This window comes from Oryctolagus cuniculus, chromosome 4, assembly GCF_964237555.1.
Source record: "Oryctolagus cuniculus chromosome 4, mOryCun1.1, whole genome shotgun sequence".
Taxonomy (NCBI): domain Eukaryota; kingdom Metazoa; phylum Chordata; class Mammalia; order Lagomorpha; family Leporidae; genus Oryctolagus; species Oryctolagus cuniculus.
In genome coordinates this window covers 149,790,489-149,815,347 of record NC_091435.1, presented here as the reverse complement: position 1 = coordinate 149,815,347, position 24,859 = coordinate 149,790,489, and the positions used below count along the sequence as shown (strand labels likewise).

The following is a 24,859-nucleotide window of genomic DNA, read 5'->3' as shown; positions in this document are numbered from 1 at the left end:
GCTGGACTTCCTCCTGGCTCAGTGGGGACTGGTGATGGTGATGGACATGGGAGGAATTGAGGGTTAGAGAGGTGAGGTGACCCGCAACCCAGGGTTTCCAAGAATCTAGCCGGATTGAACCTGGAGGCCATGGTCCTGCTGAGCTGTGTGTATAGAATGAAGACCCTCTAAATAGCAGTGTCCAGGAGCATTGTGTGAAAGGTGGGGAACATTCTAGAATCTTATCCCAGGTGACTGCTGATCACGTGAAATATAGCTGGTATGACTGAGCTTGTCATTTCATTTAATTTTAACAATTCCTACTTAAGTAGCCAAATGTGCCGGTGGCAACCATATTGGACAGGACGATTCCAGAACGTACATGACTTTGAAGGAAGGATGCTAGAAAGCAAGAGTGAGTTCAGATTACAAAAGCCCAAGTTTTGACCCAAAGGTACATAGGAGAACCATCTGGAAAACAGAAAAATAAAACTGCCTGAACCCAGCCTAGAGCCAACCCAGAGTTCCTTTCGGTACATACTTTTGAATGAGAGCCACCATATTCTCTGCTAGGAGCGGTGGGTCCGGGAAGGTTGCTTTCATCCAGATGATGTAAGGTCGTGCACTCCGTTTTATTGGCAGGGGTGTGGGACTCGGTTCGTGCTTTAGGTAAGATTTGGGCAGCCTGTTTGAGACCGCATGGAGGCGGAAGATTGGACATGACCGCAGAGATAGGTGGGGTGCTCGTCTCCCCCTCAGAGCAGCAGGATGCTCCTTTCACTGGGGCTGTCCGTATTCTCCCTGGACTGAACACGGGTTCAAAATGTCCCTAAGTGCATGGGCTCCTGCAGGCCTCCAGCCTCACTGAATGTATGTGATTGAAAAATCACAGTGGCTTCCCCTGGGCCCAGAAGCAGTCTGTGATGAAATGGAGATGTGGCAGCCCTTTGGAATGGGGCATTGGCTCCCTGGGGCCTGCAGCAGGCCCTCTGGTAATCCTAAAAGGGGATGACTCACAAGGGCAGGGATGATTGCTGGTCTTCAAGTGCACTGCCCCCTCTCTGTAACTTCTGAGCTCCAATGAGCAATGCAACAGCTGCCCCTGGGAACCAGGACACCCTGAGAACTGTGTTCTAGGCCCAGCGGATGACTCACAGCGCAGTTTCCATAAACCGTTTCATGTGGGGGCGGAAATGGCTTCAATTTAAAAAAAAATTGAAAAGGAAAAATAAAATCCTGTGCATGTTGAAGTTTAGAAATCGTCACAATGCCTTTTCCGAAACAGCAAAGTTTCAAAGTGTGGATGGAGTGTTTTCTTCTAATAATGCAGGGGAGGTTATGTGGAGGGATGAGAGGCTTCTTGGCCCGTGGGAGGTTGGGAGCTTGGGCTCCAGGACTAGTTTGTATCTAGCTGGAGAATTTCAGCCACTTCCCTAAGGGGCAGCTTAGCAACTTACCTCGCCTGAGCAGCTCTGCTGTTGCTACTTTATCTCCTGGTGCTTCTATCTCTTTTTTTTTCTTTTTAAAGATTTATTTATTTATTTGAAAGTCAGAGTTACAAAGAGAGAGGAGAGGCAGAGAGAGATGGTCCGCTCCCCAATTGGCCACAATGGCTGGAGCTGTGCTGATCGGAAGCCAGGAGCCAGGAACCAAGAGCCAGGAGCCAGGAGCTTCTTCTGGGTCTTCTGCGCGGGTGCAGGGGCCCAAGGACTTGGGCCATCTTGTACTGCTTTCTCAGGCCATAGCAGAGAGCTGGATCAGAAAAGGAGCAGCCAGGACTAGAACCAGCGTGCACACGGGATGCTGGCGCTTCAGGCCAGGGCGTTAACCCGCTGCGTCGGCCCCTCTCCCAGTGCTTCTTTGACCCACCTAGAAGTCAGCTTGGCCCTCCCTGCCCCTGGGAGATTTGGGAAGCTGGTCTCCAGCTCCCTTATGACTGCGGAAGACTCCCAGCTGCAGACTTCCCTCCGGAGGCCCGTGCTTGTGGCTTGTGCATAGTGTCTCACTGGGCCTGCGACCTTTTACCATCTCCCTGGCGGCAGCCCCTGCCACCCTGGTTACCTGTACTGTTCTGGCTCCTCTTGTTTCTGGCAGAAGGGGGTCACACCATCTTGCCCTGCATGTTTGCCAGGTGTTTTGCTAAAACTTGTTTCTTAAGAGGCGCTCTCACGCCAACTGTTAACATGAAAACTAACAACACCTTTAAAAGTTTTAAAATGGTTTCCTATCTTACAGAGTTGAGATTGAGAGCTTCATTTTAAATTTGTAATAAATGTTTACAACTTGATTATAAAAGTAAAGCCATAAACTGAAAACACTAGTGAATAAAGGTCCTAAATAATTTTTTTAAGATTTTATTTATTTATTTGAAAGAGCTACAAGAGAGAGAAGGAGAGGCAGAGAGAGAGAGAGAGACAGGTCTTCCATTCAGTGGTTCACTCCTGAATTGGCCACAATGGCTGGAGCTGCACCTATCCGAAGCCAGGAGTTTCCTCCAGGTTTCCATGTGGGTGGAGGGGCCCAAAGGCTTGGGCCATCTTCCACTGCTTTTCCAGGCCATAGCAGAGAGCTGGATCAGAAGAGAAGCATCTAGGACACAAACCAGCACCCATATGGGATGCTGGCGTTTCAGGCAGCAGCCTTACCTGCTACGCCATAGCGCCTGTCCATGTCTTTTTCTTCTAATTTGTCCTTGCCTGACACCAGATGGGACTCCTTGGGGGACACTGAGGCAGCTTGGGTAGACAGCGTGTACCTCCTCAAGGCACTGTCTTTAACCTCATTATTTTGAGAATGTTGTAGCATATTAGCCACACATTTCCTCTACATATGAGGAAATGCTGTTTTTACCTAAAATGTTTTTATGAAAAGTGAATTTAGGCAATCTTTGCCATACCCACAAATGTCATTTTGGGGAAAATGAAAAATTCTCTGATACATGCCTTGTCCATGTAATAACAACAATTATCATTCTGAGTATTCTCATTCTCAATTTGTAATGGTCTTTGGAGACGCCATACTGACATATGATAAGTCGATTTGTTCTTATTATGGCTTTCACAGCCTTTGTGTTGTGTATTTCCTGCCTTGGTATGGTAGAGTTGTTGCCTCTTTTAGGAAATTAGGAAAGGAGGAGAAATATGAAAGAAAACATGGTCAGCTCTCTGACGCTAAGGACCCCCTACCCTCATCTGCCCCACCACAGTGGGAATAAACACCGTCCTGTCTTCTCAAAGAGATTCTTTCCCTTGGATGGTGGGTATGATAAGAATCAGTTTAAAAAGTATCTTTGGGAGGCTGGTGTTGTGATCAGCCGTTTAAGACACTGCCTTTGATGCCAGCATCCCATATGGGCACCATATTCCCAGCTGCTCCAGTTGCTATCCATCTCCCTGCTAATGCACCTTGGAAAGCAGCAGAAGAGGGGCCAAGTCCTTGGGACTGTGCCACCCATGTGGAAGACCCAGTTGGAGTTCCAAACTCCTGGCTTCACCCTGACCCCAACTCTGGCTATTGCAAACATTTGGAGAGTAAACCAGTGGATGGCAGCTCTCTCTCGCTCTCTCTCTCTCTCGGTAATTCTGCCTTTCAAATCAATAAAAATAAATCTTTTTTTTAAAAAAGTATATTTGGGATATTATTGTGTTTCCTTGGAGAAGAGGCAAAAAGGTGTACATTCATTTGCTGGGTTTCCCAAATCACAGTCATTTAGCCACCCAGCTCAGCAAATATTAAATCTGACACTATTATTGACTATTCAGAGATGCAGGGAATCTGTGAGTGCAGCAGAGTGCAGGGCACGTGGAGAGAGCCATGGTCCAACAGTGTGTGCCATCAACTCTGGGTTTTCTTGGCCAAGTCCTCAAGCTCTGTAGCCCTGTGGGATGAGGCTGGCAATCTCAGTATAAACACATTTTCTGGTGTTCACAAGCATCACTACAGCTGAGATAAAAGTTCAAGGTGTGTGAGAAAGAGGAATGTGGGAAGGCTCTTGGGGGGGGGGGGTCTGTATTCTCTTCCTCTTCTCCTCCCCTGTCCTGCTCACCCTGGAAAACACCAGGAAATTACTGTCAAGTGACGCTGAGCAGTAGTTTGAAAGTCCTCATCTTTTAGAAGTTTATGCATTTATTCACCCAACAAGAAGTTTTGAGTGTCTGCTTTGAACCGTGCACTGGGTTAATTAATTTGCATTCTGATCTTGTGTCCAACATGCACATAGCTCTATGACCTTTGGTTGGCCATTAACCTGTCGGAGCCTCATTTTGCTGACCCGAAAGATGGACATAAAGATATCATCCTGGTCTAATCTGAAGAATTGTTACAATAATCAAATTGAATAACAGATGTGAATGTGCTTTTTTTTAGTTTTTTTAACTTTTATTTAATAAATATAAATTTCCAAAGTACAGCTTAAGGATTACAATGCCTTTTCCCCCCATAACTTCCCTCCCACCTGCAACTCTCCCCTCTCCCGCTCCCTCTCCCATTCCATTCTCATCAAGATTCATTTTCAATTATCTTTATATACAGAAGATCAATTTAGCATATATTAAGTAAAGATTTCAACAGTTTGCACCCACACAGAAACACAGAGTGTAAAATACTGTTTCAGTACTAGTTATAGCATTAGTGAATGTGCTTTTAAAACTGTACAAATATAAAGACAAAATCTTTGGGCTACTCACTCTCAGAGTTGTTCTTCCCCATCAACAACTTGGGAATAGTCCTATTATTTATAATTCCATAGAAACTGTAAGCAACACAAGTTTAACTCTTCCAATAAGAAGTAAAGTTTACTTCCTTTGTCCATGAGTTGTATGTAGCATATAAACACGGGAACACATAGACATAGTAGACAATCTTATATATTTTATAATTGTTCTTCTATGAAGGATTTTGAAAAAGCTCATGCGGAGATTTCAAAATTTTTTTCACTAAAATGCGCTTATCTTTTAATTCTATTTGGTATGAATATTTTGAAGTGTCCCGTCTATTGCATGTGGTCATACTTTTATTTGAGCTTGTCACGCCATAGTGCAGTGGTCCCCAGAGTACGACTCTGGCCAGTAGCATCAACATAATCTGGGAATTTGTGAGAAATGCAGATGCCTAGGTACCAGCTAAGAGCTGCTGTGCCAGCAACCTTGGTGCGGGGCCCAGTGAGCTGCACTTTAGCGAGCCCTGCAAGGGACCCTGATCCTCATGTGAGGAAGGAGTTTATTTGGGTCTCAATGTTAGGCTCTGATAAAGAGCACTCCTTTCCTGGAACAGGACGATGCCCTCTCTTTTCTCTCCAACATGGAGTTGGACCATTGGTGTCCAAGCCTGGGCAGCTGTCACTGGATCCCTCCCTAAATGCGCTGTGTCACCGCTGTCCTGTGTGGACAGGAGCTGGAAGGCCGCTCTGCCGCTCCTGCCACGGGGCTGACTCTAGGCGGTGAGGAAGTCACAGCTATTTATCACAGACCATTTTCCCCTCAGTGACAGGAGCCTTAGCCTAACAAGACTTCACACTGGACCCACCAACAGAACACATGTGGCTTGACAAACTCAGTGTGAACGAACTTAGGTTTCTTTTCACTTTTCCTTGGAAAATGAGCCCTTCTCTGAGCTGTGCCATGCCAAGGATGCTCCTCCAGATACTGGACATGAACTCTTCCCACATGCAGCACCTGCCCTCGGCCTGTCGTTCTGTTCCATACTTCACAGGAGGGAATCTTGCATGAGAAAGGGACGGGGCTGAGACTCTGCTCCACGAGCCATGACTTGGTAGTGCTAGACTTGGCGTTTCGGCAGGGGAAATGCTTGCCTGTCACAGAGCTAGAACCTGACTCCCTGCCTGCTTCTGAAAATAAAGTTTCATTGGAGCGCAGACACACTCATTTATGTTTCTCGTTTGTTTCCACACTATAAAGGCAGAGTTGGGCAGTTGTGAGAGAGGCCACATAACCTGCAACACCTAAAATGTGTACCATAGAGCCCTTTACGCAACGATTCTGTCAACCTCCACTGGAGAGGTTCCCTCTGAGCTGCCTGAAGGGACTCCAGATGAACACGGAGGAGAAGTGTGCAAAACACTCAGGGGCCCTGTACAGGCCAGCAGCATGGAAACCAGTTGGAGACGTGACACCTTACTGCTAGTTTCCATTGGATTCTGGACCGCTTTTGAGAAATGAGTCCCTTTAAAACAAAGAAATGTGGCACACAGTTGTAATTATCTAATATTTGTGTCTGTCTCTGATGTTGGAAATTACAGGCAAAGCTACAAAGTGTTTTCCTTCCAACAGTAATGGATGCTCACTGGGCTCTTACCATATACACAGTACTCTGTATGCATCATGCTATCGAATGTTCGAAATAGTTTTGTGATATGGGAACTGTGTAAAATCTCCATTTTACAGATGACAAAACATAAGTGTAGAAAGTTTACATAATGTGGACTGAGCCAGGCCAAAGCCAGGAGCCAAGAACTCCATCCACATCTCCCAAGTGGGTGGCAGGGTTCCGAGTCCTTGGGCCATCTTCTGTTGGATTTCCAGGCATATTAGCAAGGAGCTGAATCATAAGCAGAGCTGTTGGTACTTGAACCGGAGCTGTGATATGGGATGCTGGTGTCACAGACAGCGGCTTAACCCACTGGACCACAATGCCAACCCCTAAACCAGTGTTTTTCAAACTGTGGGTTGAGTGGTCAGTTTATCGAGCTGCATCCAGGATTAGGAAAAAAAAAAAAAAAAAACACAAAAAACCTAATTGAATAGAACGGAAAATCCCAGAGTGTGCCACATGCAGTTTGAATGGTAAATTTTGATGCATGAAACCTGTTTCAACTATAAAAACATCTGTGTGCATATAGACATAAAAGCACATGTATGTGTGCCCTGGGCACCAGTGTAGGTGATATTTGTAATTGTGTCACAGTCAAGTCTGAAAGCTGGGTTGGAGAGGAATGAAGATCAGAGAAGAAGAGGAGGCAAGAGGGAGAAAATACAAATGAGTGATTGAACGAATAACTGTCAAAGAGACAGACTTGGAGGAGAAGTAGAAGGTAATGAGAGGAGAAAAAAGTGGACAACTCTGAAAGACACAAGAGATTCAGGGAGAGGGGAAGGAGAAGGAAGAAGAGGAGGAAGCCATATGGAAATTATATGATTCTGCCTCCTATTGCACTCAGCAGGCAGTTTTCCCTGCCTGCTGGCAAAACTGGAGACCTGTCAGTAGGTTTAGTTTTCATGCTATGATACTCTTTACCATTCCAAGTGTGAATAAAGATTTTTATGAAACATAGCTCCTACATACAAATCATCTATCTGATGCTCAACTATAAATTGGTGGTCTGAAGGGAAACAGTCTGCATTGAAATGCATGCAGGGAAGTATAACATCCCTGGTGTGCCCCTTCCGAAGGAGCTGGCAAAGGCAGTTCTGAGTTTATGTAAATTTTGTCTTTTTGAACTGATTTTGATTCCTTTGCACAGACTCTTGTATTTTAGTTGAAACCATAGGCAGGAAACAGATTTTAAATAGTCTTACTTCCAGAGAATTCTGCATCCACTAAATATTTTACTTTCAAAGGATTCTGGAGTCGGTTAATGAAGAGCTTATTTTTATGGCCGTGGAAGTTCAGTGAACATTTGTATGAAGCTTCCCTGTCTACAGATGGTGTCAAAAGAATTGTGTGACTGAATTGTCATAGCTAGATTTATGTTGATCCTATTGGAGAAAATGGAACTCCATCAGTTGAATTCTCTCGCCCAGATTCTCTTTGGTGAGGTGGTAGACCTAGATTCAAACCTTGATTCTGACCCAAAATTCTGCATTTTCCCTCCAGAGAGAAAATAGCAACAGTGGGTTGAAAAACAGCACTTGCATGTTACAATCTAGAGGAATAATTTTGTCTGTGAGTTGGAGTGTGGTGCAAAGTCTGAAATGCCCACTCTTTCGCCATGGTAGAATTTATGTAATTTCTTCCTCTCTCTACCCAGTGATGAACCTTCGTTTCTAGGCCCCTATTAACAAATTAGAGTTTATATTGCTGTGCTTTATTGTGAGCTGGCCTTGGCCTTGAATATTGTTCTCAGCACCAACCTTGTTTTAATTACTAACAACATTGTACCAAGGAACTCGTGTTCCTGGCACCAACTTAAGTGAGATTCTTTCCAAATACTAAGTGTTGGCTATGTAGGACACACCAGAGTGAATTCCACTTCAAAAACCCTTCATTGCCTGTTAGAAAAGAATTGTGACATTTCCCCAGGCTTACCAAAATGTCACTGCTGAACTTCCTATCCATCTTTTCTGGGCCAACTACTGACATCTTTGAAAAGAAACTTCCAGGAAAAATATTGACATAATTTCACCCCCACTGCCTCTGCTAAAACTTCGTGTGTTGTGTCTTAGGACCCTTCAACCAGAGCACATTTTCCTGCTTTTGCTCCCAAACCTATTCTTTTTGTGTTAAGAATTCATGCCTCCAAATGTAAAGACTCCAAAGAAACCATTTCTTCTTGTCTCCTGGTTTTATTCTTTTACCTTCAGAGGGTGGTTGCCAAAGGAAAGCTCCATCCTTTCCTCTTCTGGGTTCATTGTTAATCCCTTCAGGAAGCCAAGATTGAGCTCTGTGTTCCAGGCTTGTGCAAACAGAACATGCATCTCCAGGAAAACAGGAGCATCCTAGCCTCATTAACGTTTTAATGACCATGACACCTGCTTGTTCTTTATTTCAGTAATCCCAGAAGACCCGTTTGTGGCTGAAGAGTATTATGCTGATGTGTTTGATTCCTGTTCTGAAGAGAGTGAGGAGCAGGAAGAAGAAATCTTGTTCTCAGGACCAGAGCGGGAGGTCAAGGATGGTTACAGAACAAACCAACAGGTATATGCCACTCCCCACCAGAAGCCAGGGAACCATCTGAGGAAATGATCAGATGCCTACAGAGAGAGAGAGAGAGAGAGAGAGAGAGAGTCTTATAACCTGAATGGTGACAGAGGGGCTAGAGTTGTTATAATGGCCCCGGGTGATGAGTTTTGATTGGCTCAGGGGTAGGTAGAGCCCCATGGAATCCTGAGACTCTGATCTGCATTGCATTGATGAATGAACAATGCAGGTGTCTTTGTGGGTCTAACTTTATGTTTTTCCTTCATGTTGGGTATTACAGACAAAAACACAGAATATTTGCCTTACTAATTCTAATAGTAACTAGTGTTTATTGGGTATATACCACATGCACAGTGCTTTGTATCCATTGTACCCTCTTTAGAAGGGAGAATAGGATTTTGAAATATATTTTCTTGGTCATCAGAATTCTGAGTCATATTTATAAATTTAATGCAAATGCAAATTTGTAAATACTGAACTTAGTGCTGGGAATGTGACCCAGAGATCCCTGGTTTAAGGGATGATCTTTCTAGCTACTTTCATACCATGAGAGCTCAGATCTCTTTAATAATAGCAAGACTAGGGGCCCACATTGTGTCACAGCAGGTTAATCTGTACACCAGCTGCACAGCCACCTTGTACACCAGCGTACCATACCAGAGCGCCTGTTCAAGCCCCAGATGCTCTGCTTCCAATCTAGCTCCCTAATAATGCACCCAGGAAAGCCGCAGAAGATGGCCCAAGTACTTGGGCCCCTGCCATCCATGTGGGAGACCCACATGGAGTTACAGGCTTCAGGCTTCAGCCTAGCCAAGACCTTGCTGTTGCAGCCATTTGGAAAGTGAATCACCAGATAGAAGATCTCTTTCTCTTTCCATCAACTGCCTTTCATATAAACAAATTAAGACTTTAAAAATATAATAGTTTTGTTAAGCCCTATGTAGGCCATAGACCAAGACATAGCTCCGACATGTACTTTCTTTGTTGGGTGTCTGTAGGAAAGGGGAAAAGCAAGAGATATGAGCAGAAAGCAGATGAGTTTAGGAAACCTATGTGCAGGTGCCTGATTTTCTTCTTAATATATACACCTGGCAACCCTTACAGTACTTCCGTGAGGACAGAGCTTTTATTAACCTGGAAACCATTCAGCTATTAAAAAAAGTCAAGTATGGAGAATCTCAGTCAATGGAAACTTAATTAGAGGAGATGATTTTTGGAGTGTAGAGAAGGCTGTACATAATCCACTTTAATGAAGACTAACCAGCACATCATAGTGTTCAGTACAGCCAATAAGAAATGTCCTCCAGTTCTACAAAAAAGAGGAGCGACAGGGGGAAGGGAATTTGTAGGGTATGTGTACATGGTCAGACAGATAAAGGGATGAAGGGAAGAGAAAAAGAAAGGTCTCCAGAATTTGAGACAGTTTCTTTGACAGAGAAAAAGTACGTGTTGATAATGTAGAGAAGGTAAGGGGGTCAGATTCAGAATGCCAAAATAAAAACTTTCTTCATACCATTTTCCCATTCCCACCAATGGAATGTGATAAACAGCAGAGCCTCCTGCCATAAATTGAAAACATGCTTTCCATTTGCTTCTGAACCCTGTGATACATGTCAGAAACCAGTATGATTACAATGTTACACAACCTGCATTCTGTGCCTATGCTTGCAAAGCATATGATATGCAAAATGTATATCTGATTTTTGCTCAAAGCATCAAGTGGGAAAATTTTAGCTACTAATGTTATAATTTAAAAATTTTCACAAGTTTTATTTTATTCACTTGAAATGCAGAGTTACAGGGATGTGGGAGAGGGAGAGAGATTTTCCATATACTGGTTCACACCCCAAATGGCCAAAATGGCCAGGGTTGGGCCACGTTGAAGGCAGAAGCCAGGGGCCCAAGTACTTGGCCCATGTTCCACTGCTTTCACAGGTGCTTTAGCAGGAAGCTGGATCTGAAGTGGAGCAGCCAGGACTCAAACTGGTGCCCATATGGGATCCTGGCATTATGGTGGCAGCTTTACCCATTATACCAAAACACTAGCCCCTAAACGGTTTTTGAATAAAATAGAACAAATCTGGGAAACCACATGAATACAATGTATGACAAATACCACCAAGTCAAGAATAGAACTCGCCAGCCCTAAAAGCCCCACCTTTGACATAACTATTAGAGCATAAGGCTGGAAGTCAGACTGCCTTTATCAGATCCTACCTTTGTCCTTTGCAGTTTGTATGACCTGGTGCAAATTACTAAGCTCCACTGTGCCTCAGTTTTCTAATCTGTAAAAATTAGGTTTTTTTTCTATTTTCTTGTATTGCCTTCTATTTCTTTCTTTAAAGTTTTGTAATTCTCATTGTAGAGATCTTTAATATCTTTGGTTAAATTTATTCCAAGGTGTTTGCATTTTTTTTTGTAGCTATTATGAATGGAATTGATCTTAGAAGTTCTTTCTCAGCCATGGAATTGTTTGTTTATACAAAGGCTGTTGATTTTTGTGTATTGATTTTATATCCTGCTACTTTACCAACCTCTTCTATGAGTTCCAATAGTCTCTTGGTGTAGTCTTTTGGATTCCCTATATATAGAATCATATCATCCGCAAATAGGGATAGTTTGCCTTCCTCTTTCCCCATTTGTATCCTTTGGATTTATTTTTCTTGCCTAATGGCTCTGGCTAAAACTTCCAGGACTATACTGAATAGCAATGGTGAGGTAGGCATCCTTGTGCAGTTCCAGATCTCAGTACAAATGCTTCCAAATTTCCCCCATTCAAGAAGACGCTGGCCTGGGTTTGTCATAAATTGCTGTGATTGTGTTGAAGAATGTTCTTTCTAAACACAATTTGCTTAGAGTTTTCATCATGAAAGGGTGTTGTATTTTATCAAATGCTTTCTCTGTGTCTATTGAGCTAATCACATGGTTTTTGTTCTTCAGTTTGTTAATGTGATGTATCACATTTATTGATTTGCGACTGTTGAGCCATCCTGCACACCAGGAATAAATTCCACTCGGTCCAGGTGAATGATATTTCTGATGTGTTGTTGGATTCAATTGGCCAGAATTTTGTTGAGGATTTTTGCATCTATATTTATCTGGGAAATTGGTCTGTAGTTCTCTCTCTGTCACGTCTTTTCTGAGTTTAGGAATTAAGGTGATGCTGGCTTCATAGAAAGAATTTGGGAAGATTCTCTCCCTTTCAATTGTTTTGAAAAACTTGAGAAAAATTAGAGTTAGTTCTTTAAATGTCTGATAGAAATCAGCAGTGAATCCATCTGGTCCTGTACTCTTCTTTGTTGGGAGGGCCTTTATTACTGATTCAATTTCCATCTTGGTAACGGGTCTGTTTAGGTTTTCTGTGTCTTTATGGCTCAATTTAGGTAGGTTGTAAGTGTTCAGGAATCTATACATTTCTTCCATGTTTATGGATTAGAAGAATAAATATCATCAAAATGTCCATTCTTCCAAAAGGAATTTCCAGATTAAGCGTGATACCAATCAAAATACCAAAGACATAATTATCAGATTAGTAAAAAAGATGCTGAAATTCCTATGGAAACAAAGGAGACTTCAAATAGCTAAAGCAATATTATACAACAAAAACAAAGATAGAGGCATCACAATACCAGATTTCAAGACATACTACAAGGCAGTTATAATCAAAACAGCCTGGAACAAAAACAGACTTATAGACCAATGGAACAAAATAGAAATGCTAGAAATCAATCCAAGCATCTACAACCAACTTATATATGACCAAAGAACTAAAACCAATCCCTGGAGCAAGGACAGTCTCTTCAACAAATGGTGTTGGGAAAACTGGATTTCCACATGCAGAAGTATGAAGCAAGACCCCTACCTTACACCTTACACAAAAATACATTCAAAAATGGACTAAAAACCTAAATCTATGACCTGATACCATCAAATTATTGGAGAATATTGGGGAAACCCTGCAAGACATTGGCACAGGCAAAGAGTTCTTGGAAAAGACCCCAGAGGCACAGGCAATCAAAGCCAATATTAACATATGGGATTACATCAAATTCAGAAGCTTCTGTACTACAAAAGAAACACCCAGGAAAGTGAAGAGGCAACAAACAAAATGGGAGAAATTATTTGCAAACTATGAAACTGATAAAGGATTAGTAACCAGAATATATAAAGAGATCAAGAAGCTCCACAAAAACAACACAAACAACCCAGTTAAGAGATGGGCAAAGGACTTCAACAGACATTTCTCAACAAATGGCCAACAGACACATGAAAAAATGCTCAGGATCACTAGCCATCAGAGAAATTAAAATCAAAACCACAATAAGGTTTCACCTCACCCCAGTTAGAATAGCTTTCATACAGAAATCAGCAAACAGCAAATGTGGGTGAGGGTGTGGGGAAAAAGGTATCCTATCCACTGTTTGGTGCAAATGTAAACTGGTAAAACCACTATGGAAGACAGTTTGGAGATACCTCAGAAATCTGAATATAGACCTACAGCTATCCCACTCCTGGGAATTTACCGAAGGGCAATGAAATCAGCACATACAAGAGTTATCTGCACCCCCCATGTTTATTGCAGCTCAATTCACAATAGCTAAGACACAGAATCAAACTAATTGCCCATCAACTGAAGACTGGATAAAGAAATTATGGGCTATGTACTCTATGGAATACTACACAGTGGTAAAAAAAAGGAAACCCAGTCATCTGCAACAAAATGTATGAATTGGAAAACATTATACTTAGTGAAATAAGCCAGTCCCAAATGGACAAATATCTTATGTTCTCCTTGATCTGTGATAACTATTAAAGCACCTAAAAGGAAATCTGTAGAAGTGAAATTGACACTTTGAGAAGCAATGGCTTGAACAGCCCTTGTCTTGACAGTTGAGGAAGTATTTTTCCTTCTTTATACTATTTGTTGACTTGTTACTTAACATATAGTTAATCATATGTGTATAAAGCCAATTGAAAATAGATCTCAGTAAAAAATAAAATTTGGAATAGAAAATGCTTTCAAAAACATTAGAGAATAATGGTTCTTACCTCACAGAGTGGTTGTGAGGATTAAATGAAGCTTCAAAACAAAGTACTTAGAATAATGCCTAGCACTTAATAAAGTACTTAATAATCAGACATTAGCTGTTATTATAAGTTACTCAGACATCTTATGGTCTTTTTCAATACTGCCAGAACTCTTTAATGTCAAAGTGAGATTTATAAGTAGGGTATAAAAAATGATCCCTTCTTCTTATCCCTTAGGGCAGAGAGTAAATATAGAGACAGTAATTTTGCTGTGTGGATTGTGTATCTGTCACATGTGATGTGACAGATTGACTGATTTTAAATAATTTGGGAGACGATGATAGGTCTCTATGGACAGGCTTCTATTTCGTCTCAGAAAACTCTGTTGGGCAGTTATCCCCATTCCTGGTTTCCAGATGACAAAGCTGAGTTTCTAAGTTAGTTGCCCACAGTCACACAGCTAGGGAAAGAATCATGCTTCAGGCCAGGTCCGTCACACTCCCTGCCAATGTTCTTCGACTACAGCATACTCATCGGCCCCAATGAGGTTGGTGTAGCAGAAACAGGAATGGAAATTTCAATGGGGCAATTTGTATTAGAGACAGGTAATTACAACCCTACTTGTTTTTTTTCTGGTGGCAATTCAGTATACTTTCTCCTTCCCCAAAGGCAGTGGGTGTGGGCTCTTCCCTTTTGAGCTCTTTTATTATCAGTACAGAAAGTACACTACTGAGACCCCCCATCACCGTCAACTTTGTGAACTGGGTGAGGCCTGCAGCTGTCTCCAAGATTTACCTCTTCTCTCCTCTCCCTAATCTTGCCCTTGCCCTTGGAATGTGTCAGGGTCTTCTGAGGTGGCCACCATACCAACGGCTTCTATGTAAGTGATCAAATCAACGTTGTTGCAAAGGAAGCAGCCGAGAGCCGCCGTGTGATTGATCACCTAGTCCTCTGGGCCGATTACGGCCATCTCTACAGAAGCAGCGCCTCCACAGCCTGGTTTTATTAAGCACCTAATTGCCGTTGCCTGCCAGATGTCTCTCTGCTGTGATGAGCAGAGCATCCGTAACCCCTGTCTCACAAACCATCATCCTGTTGTTGATGGCTCCTCTGTGAAGTCTGTGGTCGCTGAACTGGAACCAACAGCTTAGACGTCGGCAGAATGGACTTCCTAGCTGTCATCCTAGCAGGGCCTTGCACAGCATTTGTGGGGCTGTCACGGGAAACGTGCTCTGCTGGGCACGTCTCAGGGCTGCAGGCTGACGCCTGTTTCCTTGGACTCTCTGCCTTTCCCTGGCTGCCTTGGCCGTCATTTCCAAGACCGATGAGTGACTGAGATACACCAGGAAAAGACACACGAGGCCAGCATTAATGACTTCAAACAGACTTCCTCGGGAAAGGCTCTGCTTAATGGATGTGCTTGCTTCAAGAAGTCTCTTTACAACTACTGTGTTAATTTTTGCTAAGACGAAGGACTGCCCAGGCCCATTTTACCAACGAATTCGGAAGTTCTCAATGCCTTACACAGTAAAAGCATTAGGAGAAGTAGAAGTGGTCTTTTGATTGGAACATGCCACTGGGCAGAGAACCAGATAGGGGGAGAGCAAGGCTGAAGATACCTGCAAGTACCCTTGGATCAGATTCTCTTGAGGGCAGGTGCCTCTGGGAGTTTCTGCTGTTGGCTGAGTCATTGGTTCGACCAGATCCTCATTATCACAGGAATAGTTACCATCCTGCTCAGCACTTCTTATACTCTGTCTGCTCGGATCCTCTAGGAAGTGGATGGCACGGCAGAAGCAGAAGTGAAAGGCAGATGTCTGTGAAGAAGCTGGGGAGAGCCTCAAACCACACTGTCATGGTTAAGGGGAAGGACGAGGGAAGGAGAAAAGAGAGAGCCTCAGACTGCAGTTCCAGTCTGAAAAAGTCTCAGCCAGGCTGAGAGGGAGCCCCGGGGGAAAGACTGCCGGCTGCAGGAGGCCCGCACTGTGCAGCAGTGGCCTGGCTGCAGCATGCCCACCACGCTGGCATTGGCTGGGAGCTGCCTGGGAAGAGCCAGTGTGAACCCTGCAGTGGGCCCTGAAGGCGCTGCACCTGGGGGCTCTCTGCCGACTACACTCCTTGCAGCAGGCTCTCTTGAAGGGAGATGTAAGTGACACGTCTTGTGGATGCCACAAGTAGGTTATTTCATTCAATTCTCACAATAACCTTTTGGTGCGCCTGTTCTCGATAAACTATCAAACTAGAATTTGACTGGCTGGAACTCAAATAAAAAGAGAGGGTGAGAGTGAGGGCGAAGGGTGAGAAAAAGAGAGGGAACATGAGGTAGGGGTGGTAGGCAGTTCTGCCTGCCATTTCCACGAAAAAGTCAATGCCCTCAGTGAGAACGAGGTGGGAGCTGCAAATCCCGAGCTCCCTGCTGCCCCCACTTCCGGTCTCTGATTGTGAGCCCCTTGCTGCACTGAATCATTGCCCTGTGCTTAGTCTTTAAAGTTACGTGTTTTTCACACAATTTAGTCTTTCAGTGCAAATCTGCTCTCCCATTTGGTGCTCAAAAAAAAACAGGAGTGGAGGATATTTTGTGTATAATTGATTATTACCATCAGTGCTGGATGTAAAACCCAGGTCCCTTGAAAGAGGAGGCTGCTGTGCTATCCTGACTCTATACAAGACATTAAGGCTCAGAGAGGTAAAGTGACATGTCCAAGGCCACACAGCTAATGAGTAGTAGAGCGAGACCTACTCTATTTTTTTTTTTTTTTTGACAGGCAGAATTAGACAGTGAGAGAGACAGAGAGAAAGGTCTTCCTTTTTCCATTGGTTCACCCCCCCACAAGTGGCCACTACAGCAGGCACATTGCGGCCGGCGCGCTGCACCAATCCGAAGCCAGGAGCCAGGTGCTTCCTCCTGGTCTCCCATGCGGTGCAGGGCCCAAGCACTTGGGCCATCCTCCACTGCACTCCCAGGCCACAGCAGAGAGCTGGACTGGAAGAGGAGCAACCAGGACAGAATCCGGCGTCCTGACCGGCACTAGAACCCCGTGTGCCAGCGCCGCAGGCTGAGGATTACCCTAGTGAGCCGTGGCGCTGGCCAACCCACTCTATTTTTAGCCACCCCCTTAAATGGTTTTTGCACAGCAATGGTAATCCCTTCTCCACTGGTGAGAAACACACTGGGCACAAAGGCATAGCTGAGGGGCTGTTGCATCATCTGGTAACCAGTCCTGTTTTACTAAACAGAACAACTAAGGAATGTGCAAGGCAAAATGTATACCAGTTCTAGAAAAAAGTGCTTAGTTATAAAATTGAAAACAAGAGCCCACCTCTCTTATGTTTAAGAAATGAAGATTTATCTCTTCATACTGTGTTTTGTTTTTTTTTTTTTTTAAATAGAAAGTGCCAGAATTCTTGAGTACCAGTGGTAGGGCTGATTTACCTGCTGTTTTCCCTGGTCTGGTATAGTTGATTCAGCTTCATACAAGGGAGGAGATGCTTCTTGTCTTGAATTAACCTGAGAGGTCAAAAAGTTCTAAGCAGCAGCCCGCCCAAGCTGTTGCAAGCTGCAGAATCCTTCCTTCTGGGCCAGACTGGGCCTGCACAACGATCAGGGGGAGCTACCAGTTTGGTGGACCAGTCCTCCAGGATAGGAGTCTTTCGCAGACTCGTTGTGTGTGGTGCAAAGGCAGGACTATGATGTGACAAGTGTCACCTGGGCTCCCTTCTACTCCTCATCCCCGTCCTGGTTCTTCCCTTTCCTCATTTCGTATCCCAGTTAAACCTGAGCTCATTGCTGGGCAGCCTGGGGCCAGCCAGACCGTGCTGTATGCCATAGCACAGCGGGCTGTATGGATGGCCTTAGTCCCTGAATCCGTGTTAAATCTGCCATTGTGTTTGGGATCATACCCGCACTTTTGCCCCAATATCAGAGCATGGAGGGGGAAGAGGGAGGCAATAGGGTGGGTGAAGACAAAATGAAACTGAGCAGAAACACAAAGAGTCTATGTGCTTCTTGTAGTGTGAGGGTGGTGCAGCCACCTGCCTCAGGGCCTCCTTGTTGGTGGCCAGAGGTTCCCAAGGTGACAGTGACCAGCAGTGAGAGACACCTGTGCTCAGCTGCTGTCCTCAGGTCTCCAGGTGACAGTGGTGGAGGACTGACACTGACTTAAAAAAAAAAAGACATTTATTTGAATGTCAGAGTTATAGAGAGGGAGGGGGAGAGAGAGATCTTCTGTCTACTCGCTCACTCCCCATATGACTGCAATGGCCAGGGATGGCCCATGTCGAAGCCAGGAACCTGAAGCTCTATTCAGATTGCCCACGTGGATGGCAGAGGTCCAAGCACTTGGGCCATCCTCTGCTGCTTTTCCGAAGCCACTAGCGGGGAGCTGGATCAGAAGTGGAGCAGTCGGGACAGGAACTGAAGCCCATACGGGGTGACAGCATTGTAGGTGGATCTGGTGTTGACTTTGACAGAGCTGGTAAGACCTGCTGAAACAGTGCCTTTAGGGCTTTTCTCTCCAACAGTCTTCTCCCCACCCACCTCCCAACAGCAATTCAAAACAGCCATCATCAGAGCCGAGGTGCCCTGGCTCTGTGCTACACGAAAATGCCTGCGAAAATGTGAAAATCCACCTAGATGGACCTTGCAAACAGAAAAACACAGAGGCCCGTCCTGCTATTTTATGAATTCAATTACATGGAGAAACTTAATGTCGTTTTCCGAATATTTTATTCACTTGGGAAAGGGAATGAATACCAATCTGTGGTGTCCAGCCTGGGGATGTTGTTGGAGGTGCTTCTTTCCCGCCTGCAAAGCCTGTTAATCACATCCGAAGAAACAGCAGTCGAGGCTAATGAAACGGAGCTGCCTCGCAGCTCATCAGGTGCTGTGCTCAGCCCTTTCCATTCCTAATCCCATTTCATGCGCACAAGAATTTAAGGGGCTAACACCTTCCATCCTATTAACAAACGAGCAAACTCCAAAACAAGCAGAATAAGCAGTTTGACCTGGGATCACCCAGACCAAGACAGAGCTGTGGGTTCTATCCAGCGGACACTCACTGTGTCACCTGTTGGCCATCTGGGGAAGGTTTGGAACTTTACTGTAGAAGTCAGTAAAGGAGAAGAAAAGCAAAATGTGTGGGACCTACAGGCCTGCTCCGAAACATGTGAAAATGAGCCATGGCCTGATGATTTATAATCACATTTAAAATCCAGGGCCAAGTTTTCCACTCACTCTGTGGAGTTTAAATGGGAATAAAGCTAGAACTGGAGTTGGAAACAGTAATCTGCAGTACAGGGAGTGAGCAGCCCAGGGGCTAGCCTTTTGGAATGTGAAAATTGTTTCTGTTCCCATAAATCTCCCTGAAACTGCCGGACTTCCTACTCCAAACTATTGGACAATCATGTGTAAAAGATGAAGTCATTAATCAAAGGCAAGTACAGGAGGCTGTTCGAAGGTGCCCCCTTCTCATCGCTGGAACTCCAGCTACAGATTGCCGCAGAGGTAGCCACCCCCCCACCCCGGCTCACCGGCTTCTAGAATGATCCATCAGCACACCCCCGCTCACTGTTCTTCAGTGGGTGTCCTGTCACTGCTCCATCAACCCCACTTTCTCTGTGCTCTTTACCTTTCCTATTTCCAAATCGCAATCCTAGATGCCCGTCACTGGGTACCTCTGAATCTCCTTGAAACGCTAAAGCAACCCCGCAGGCCTTAATAAGAGACAGCTGCAGTTAGAAGGCATTAATAAGGCAGCATAAACAAGGCTTTAGCGGTGAGATGCAAACACACCGACAGTCATGTTTCAGTGGTTCCGACCCACTGACGGGGCACTGGCGTCCTAGGAGCCCAGGGCCTTGTTTGCAGTCTGAGTTTGGCAGCTGCGGCATCACTCCACACACTGCAAGCACCAACGGTGAGACAGGGGTCACAGCCTCATATGCCTGGCTTCAAGGCCGCCCTCACAAGTGTCATCACTTCTGTCCTATGGCTTTTTGTTAAGTGCCATCCTCTGCTGTCCTGTGAATTTCGAATGTGTATAAGCAAGAGATAGGAAAGGTACATCTGGGTGCGGAAAATAGCCAGGAGCACCTTGGCTTTTGAGTGCTGTGACTGAGTGGCCTTTGCCAGGGCTGTTGTAATACAGTTGGAAGGGGAATATGCATTGGAACACAGTGGGGTAGGCTGCCGCTTGCGGCATGGGCATCCCATGTCTCTGCTCCCGATCCAGCTCCCTACTGATGAGCCTGGGAAAGCAGTAGGATGATGGCCCAACAGTTTGGGCCCCTTCCACCCACATGGGAGACTCGAATGAAGTTCCAGTCTCCTGGGTTTTGCCTGCCTAGCTCCAACCATTGAGATCATTTGGGAAGTGAACAGCAGATGGATGATATTTCTCTCTCTCTCTCTCTCTCTCTCTCTCTCTCTCTCTCTCTCTCTCCACATCTCTGAAAGTGAAGATCCAAGTCTGAACAGTGGCCTTCCAGCCCCAACACCATTCCCTCTCTGAGCCCTCCCTGATTACACAAGAATTGCCCTTGCTCCACTCTGGTCACAGTAGCACATTCCCACCTTTGAGAGCCTGGAGTGCCCTCCTCCCTGGATACATTTGTTTCACAGACACATATGAATAATGTGTTACTATATGCCAGGCATGGATCTTCATGCTTTACAAATGTGATTTGATTCCCTCAACAACCTATTCTACAGTTGGGAAGCAGAGGCACAAATAGGCTAAGTAACTTGCTTGAAACACGTTGACTGTGAATGGTAGGGTTGGGTCTAAATTCAAGCAGGTTCACTCCAAGTTCATGCTCTCACGGTGCTGTGCCTTCATTTGTCTGAGCCTCAACTTTGTGTCAGTAACCACCCTTCCCTGGTGACCTGATGAGGCCCGATTCACTCTGGCCAGGCTAGCCACCAGGATCCACTGACCAGAGACTGGTTTAGGATGAGTATGTGAGGCTATACCCTCTTGGGGGCTCTGGGAATGCTCAAAAACTAACATAAAGGATCCTTTTGTGTAAGCCAGTTTGTGTAGGCTTTCAATTACTTTTGCCTGAAGCTGTCCCGGCTGAAATAGATGCTAAATAACATTACTTTTTTTTTTCTAGTAGGAATGTTGTTATAGAAATATGATTACATAAGGGCTGGATTGTATTTTCAAAGCAGCACATTATCAAGTTTCAAATCAAAGTTTGGGTTTTCAAAGACCAAAATAATGCTTGAAAAAGACACAGATGACAATATCTGAGACTTGCCTCTGAAGATGAAAGATGAGAAAGTAAGATGCTGGATAGCTCTGGTGGTGGAACAGCATTCAGTTTGGTAACCGTGTTTTTACCACCGTGTTCTGTTACTGAGCATTCCCATGAAAAGTTTTTCGGTACTTTTATCCATTGTGGCTGTCAGAGGGTTTGATTCCAACACAACAACGTTCAGAGGAAATCTTGCTGTTTCAGAAAATTGCTATTTATACCACAGAATTGTCATAGTTTGGATTTTTTTTTATATTTTCAAGTGTCACAATTCTCTTTATATCAATAATGGATTGATCAGGAAAATCACAGGAGTGCTTGGCAATCACAGATTTTTTGTTCCTTAAAGTTTTCCAAAACATTAAAAAACTGTTCACTCAAAACTAACATTTTCACTGAACTTTTGATTTTTAGTGTATGCAGGATTTGTAAAATTAAAGTGATTGATACAGAGGTCTTCAATTCTTTTGACTTTTTCTAATTCATGATGATAATGGTGTGTGTCTAACACCATACCTTATACGCTCATGCCCCTCAAATATTATGTGAAGGAAAACAGGAGTAAAAGCAGGTCAGGGGGCCAGCGCAGTGGTGCAGTAGGTTAATTCTCCGCCTGCAGTGCTGGCATCCCATATGGGCGCTGGTTCTAGTCCCAGCTGCTCCATTTCCAATCCAGCTCTCCGCTATGGCCTGGGAAAGCAGTAGAAGATGGATCAAGGCCTTGGGTCCTTGCACCCATGTAGGAGACTGGAAAGAAGCTCCTGGCTTCGGATCAGTGGGGCTTCAGCCGTTGCGGCCATTTGGGGAGTGAACCAATAGAAGGAAGACCTTTCTCTCTGTCTCGCTCTCTTACTGTCTGTAACTCTACCTCTCATATAAAATAAATAAAATCTTTTTTTTTTAAAGTGGGTCAGGAGATTAAGCCACCACTTGGGCCACCGGAATCCATATCAGCTGGTTTGAGTCCTGGCTACTCTGCTTCCAATCCAGCTCCCTTCTAATATTCCTGAGAAGCATTGGGTGATTGCTAAAGTACTTTAGTTCCTGCCACCCATATGGGGAACCTGGGTGGAGTTTCTGGCTCTTGGTTTCAGCCTGGCCAAACCTTGGCTATTGGCAGCCATTTGGGGAGTGAACTAGTAGGTGGAAGAACTCTCTATGTGTCTCTGTCATTCTGCTGCTCAAGTAAATAAATCTTAGAAAACAAGACTAAAAGTGAGATTTTGCTGTTGTTTTAAATTTGTGTAATATGAAAGGTACACAATTTATTAATATCCATAATTTCAATGTAAATTATTTAAGTATAGTTATAACCTCCAACACACATGTATATGTCAACACACACATACCTCCACTGTTTTAAACTAAAGCTTAATGGGGATGACATTTGGCCGAGTGGTTAAGATGCCCACATTCCATATCAGAGTGCCTGGATTCAATACTCACTTCCAGCTGCTAATTTCAGCTTCCTGTTAATGCACCAGGTGATAGTTATATAGCTGGGTCCCTGCCACCCAAGTGGAGGCCCTGGATTGAGTTCCCAGCTTCTGTCTTCAACCTGTCCTAGCCATGGCTATTGCTGGTATTTGTAGAGTGAACCAGCAGATGGTCAATCTATCATCTATTTTTCTATCTATCATCTATCTAGCTATCTATCAAAGTCCAAGAACTGAATTTAATAAAGAAACCTGGGGAACCTAGAATGTATCAGCTAAGACAGGAAACTTGTTTTACATATTCAACCCAATGAGGATTTCCTGAGACCTCCATGAATGGGCTGGATTCCATGGCCCATGAGGTTTGAGAAACAGTTAAATAAAGTTTTAGATCTTTCTTTATGAGAAGGATTCTCAGAGTGTTCAATTTGTTAACAAGTATTATGAAACTTCAAGATAGAGTATGTGGCACTTCCAAGATGTATTTTCATATATTACTTTAAGACGTTATTTGGACGCATTTCTTTGACATATGCTTTGGTAAATGCCTGTACGTGTTGTTAAGTAAGGAATAGTAAAGAAGTTTCTGTAGACTGAGTTGTTGAGGAATAGTTTTCATCTGAGGCCAAGGTAAACAAATCTAACCCCCATAAAAAATGCTCCAGTTTCTCAAGGGTCACGAGATGTGTGAGCGAAATAACCGCAAGTCAGGGAACAGTGAAAAAGCACCAGAAAGCACCTACCGTGAAGCAGGTTAAACCTGAGGGAGACTGATGAGTCCAGAGCTAACTCTGGGGTAAGAAATTGAGCCTGCTGCTCATGTGGCCCACCTGAGGCTCCCACCCCCCAACATGGCGCAGCCCCAGTGCCTAGAGATGTGTACCCTCGTGCCGGTCACAGAGGAAGGGATCTTAGCAAAGACTCTGGCCACAGAAGGGCTACTTGTTGAAAGGAGGTCCCAGGGCTGGTAGCAGCAGAAAGTGTCCCATAAAACAGGACAAGGATTCCCCCAAAGACAACTGCAGTTTGTAGGAGCCTGCTAGGTAATGTCTGTCTCTGGGGTCACCTCAGAGCAGTCAGGAATTAGCCCTGTTAGCCAAAACAACAACAACAACAAAACATGCAGAGAGAAGCAGAGGATGCAGTCAGGTGGCTTGGAATGAAACTGCAACTCGGCCGGCGCCGCGGCTCACTAGGCTAATCCTCCACCTAGCAGCGCCGGCACACCGGGTTCTAGTCCCGGTCGGGGCACCGGATTCTTTCCCGGTTGCCCCTCTTCCAGGCCAGCTCTCTGCTGTGGCCAGGGAGTGCAGTGGAGGATGGCCCAAGTGCTTGGGCCCTGCACCTGCATGGGAGACCAGGAGAAGCACCTGGCTCCTGGCTTCGGATCAGCGCGGTGCGCCGGCCACAGCACGCCAGTGGTGGCGGCCATTGAAGGGTGAACCAATGGCAAAAGGAAGACCTTTCTCTCTCTCTCTCACTATCCACTCTGCCTGTCCAAAAAAAAAAAAAAAAAAAACAAAACAAAACCTTCAAATCAAAGCTTCTGAGTGAGTTCAATGGGGAGAGAATGAATTCAAGGTTTTCACGGGGCTGAGGGGCTATGAGTTGTGAACAGAGAGAATATTTTTGATTGTTGTTTGTGTATTGCCCTGGTGTGTGATTTTCTTTCCCCAACTTATTAAAAAAGGGTGTATTGATTGCCCCTTTTATGCCCCTCTCTGGGCTAATAATGACTCACCCAACATGGCTCCTGCACTCCTAGAGCTCATTCTAACAAAACGTTAATTACATCTTTGCCTAAGTGCCTCACAGAAACAGACACAATACTGTGATGGGAATGGCCAAAATGGCAGTAAAGACCGATTTGGATGGGTGTTCAGAGGAGCTCCGAGCGGTTGCTACAAAGCTGGGATCTGCACGATGAGAAAGACAATCACGCAAATATGCGAGGCGAGAACGTTCGAAGGGGCCCCAGCTGGTGGGAACATCACAGTGCATATGAAGCTCGGGAGAAAGATCAGTGTGGCTGCAGCATCGCGAGTGCGCCAGGAAGTGGGCTGAAGCGAGGCTGGGGATCAGCAGGGGCTGGGGCACGCAGCAGGTGAGGGAGTGGGCAGATGTTAGATTGATTTCTGCGCACACCAACAAAGGCAAGACCGTTGGGAGGGAAGTAGATTAAAGTGGGGCTGTTGAATGGTTCAAGTAAGAGATGATGGCAGCTTGAGATAGGGCAGCTGTTGGAGTTTCATTTGTTCACTTTTAATAAATGGTTCTTTTTTGTT

The 24,859-nt window shown here is 44.7% G+C and overlaps 1 protein-coding gene across 14 annotated transcripts in view; it reads left to right on the top strand.

The window, feature by feature from the left end:
- Positions 1–24,859, top strand: part of NEK11 (NIMA related kinase 11) — a 334,291-nt gene that overhangs the window by 166,227 nt on the left and 143,205 nt on the right. For all 14 annotated transcript variants that reach the window (XM_051818472.2, XM_051818466.2, XM_051818468.2 and 11 more), the window contains one exon: positions 8,705–8,850. In XM_051818472.2, coding sequence (XP_051674432.1) covers positions 8,705–8,850 — 146 coding nt within the window. The remainder of the gene's footprint in view (positions 1–8,704; positions 8,851–24,859) is intronic.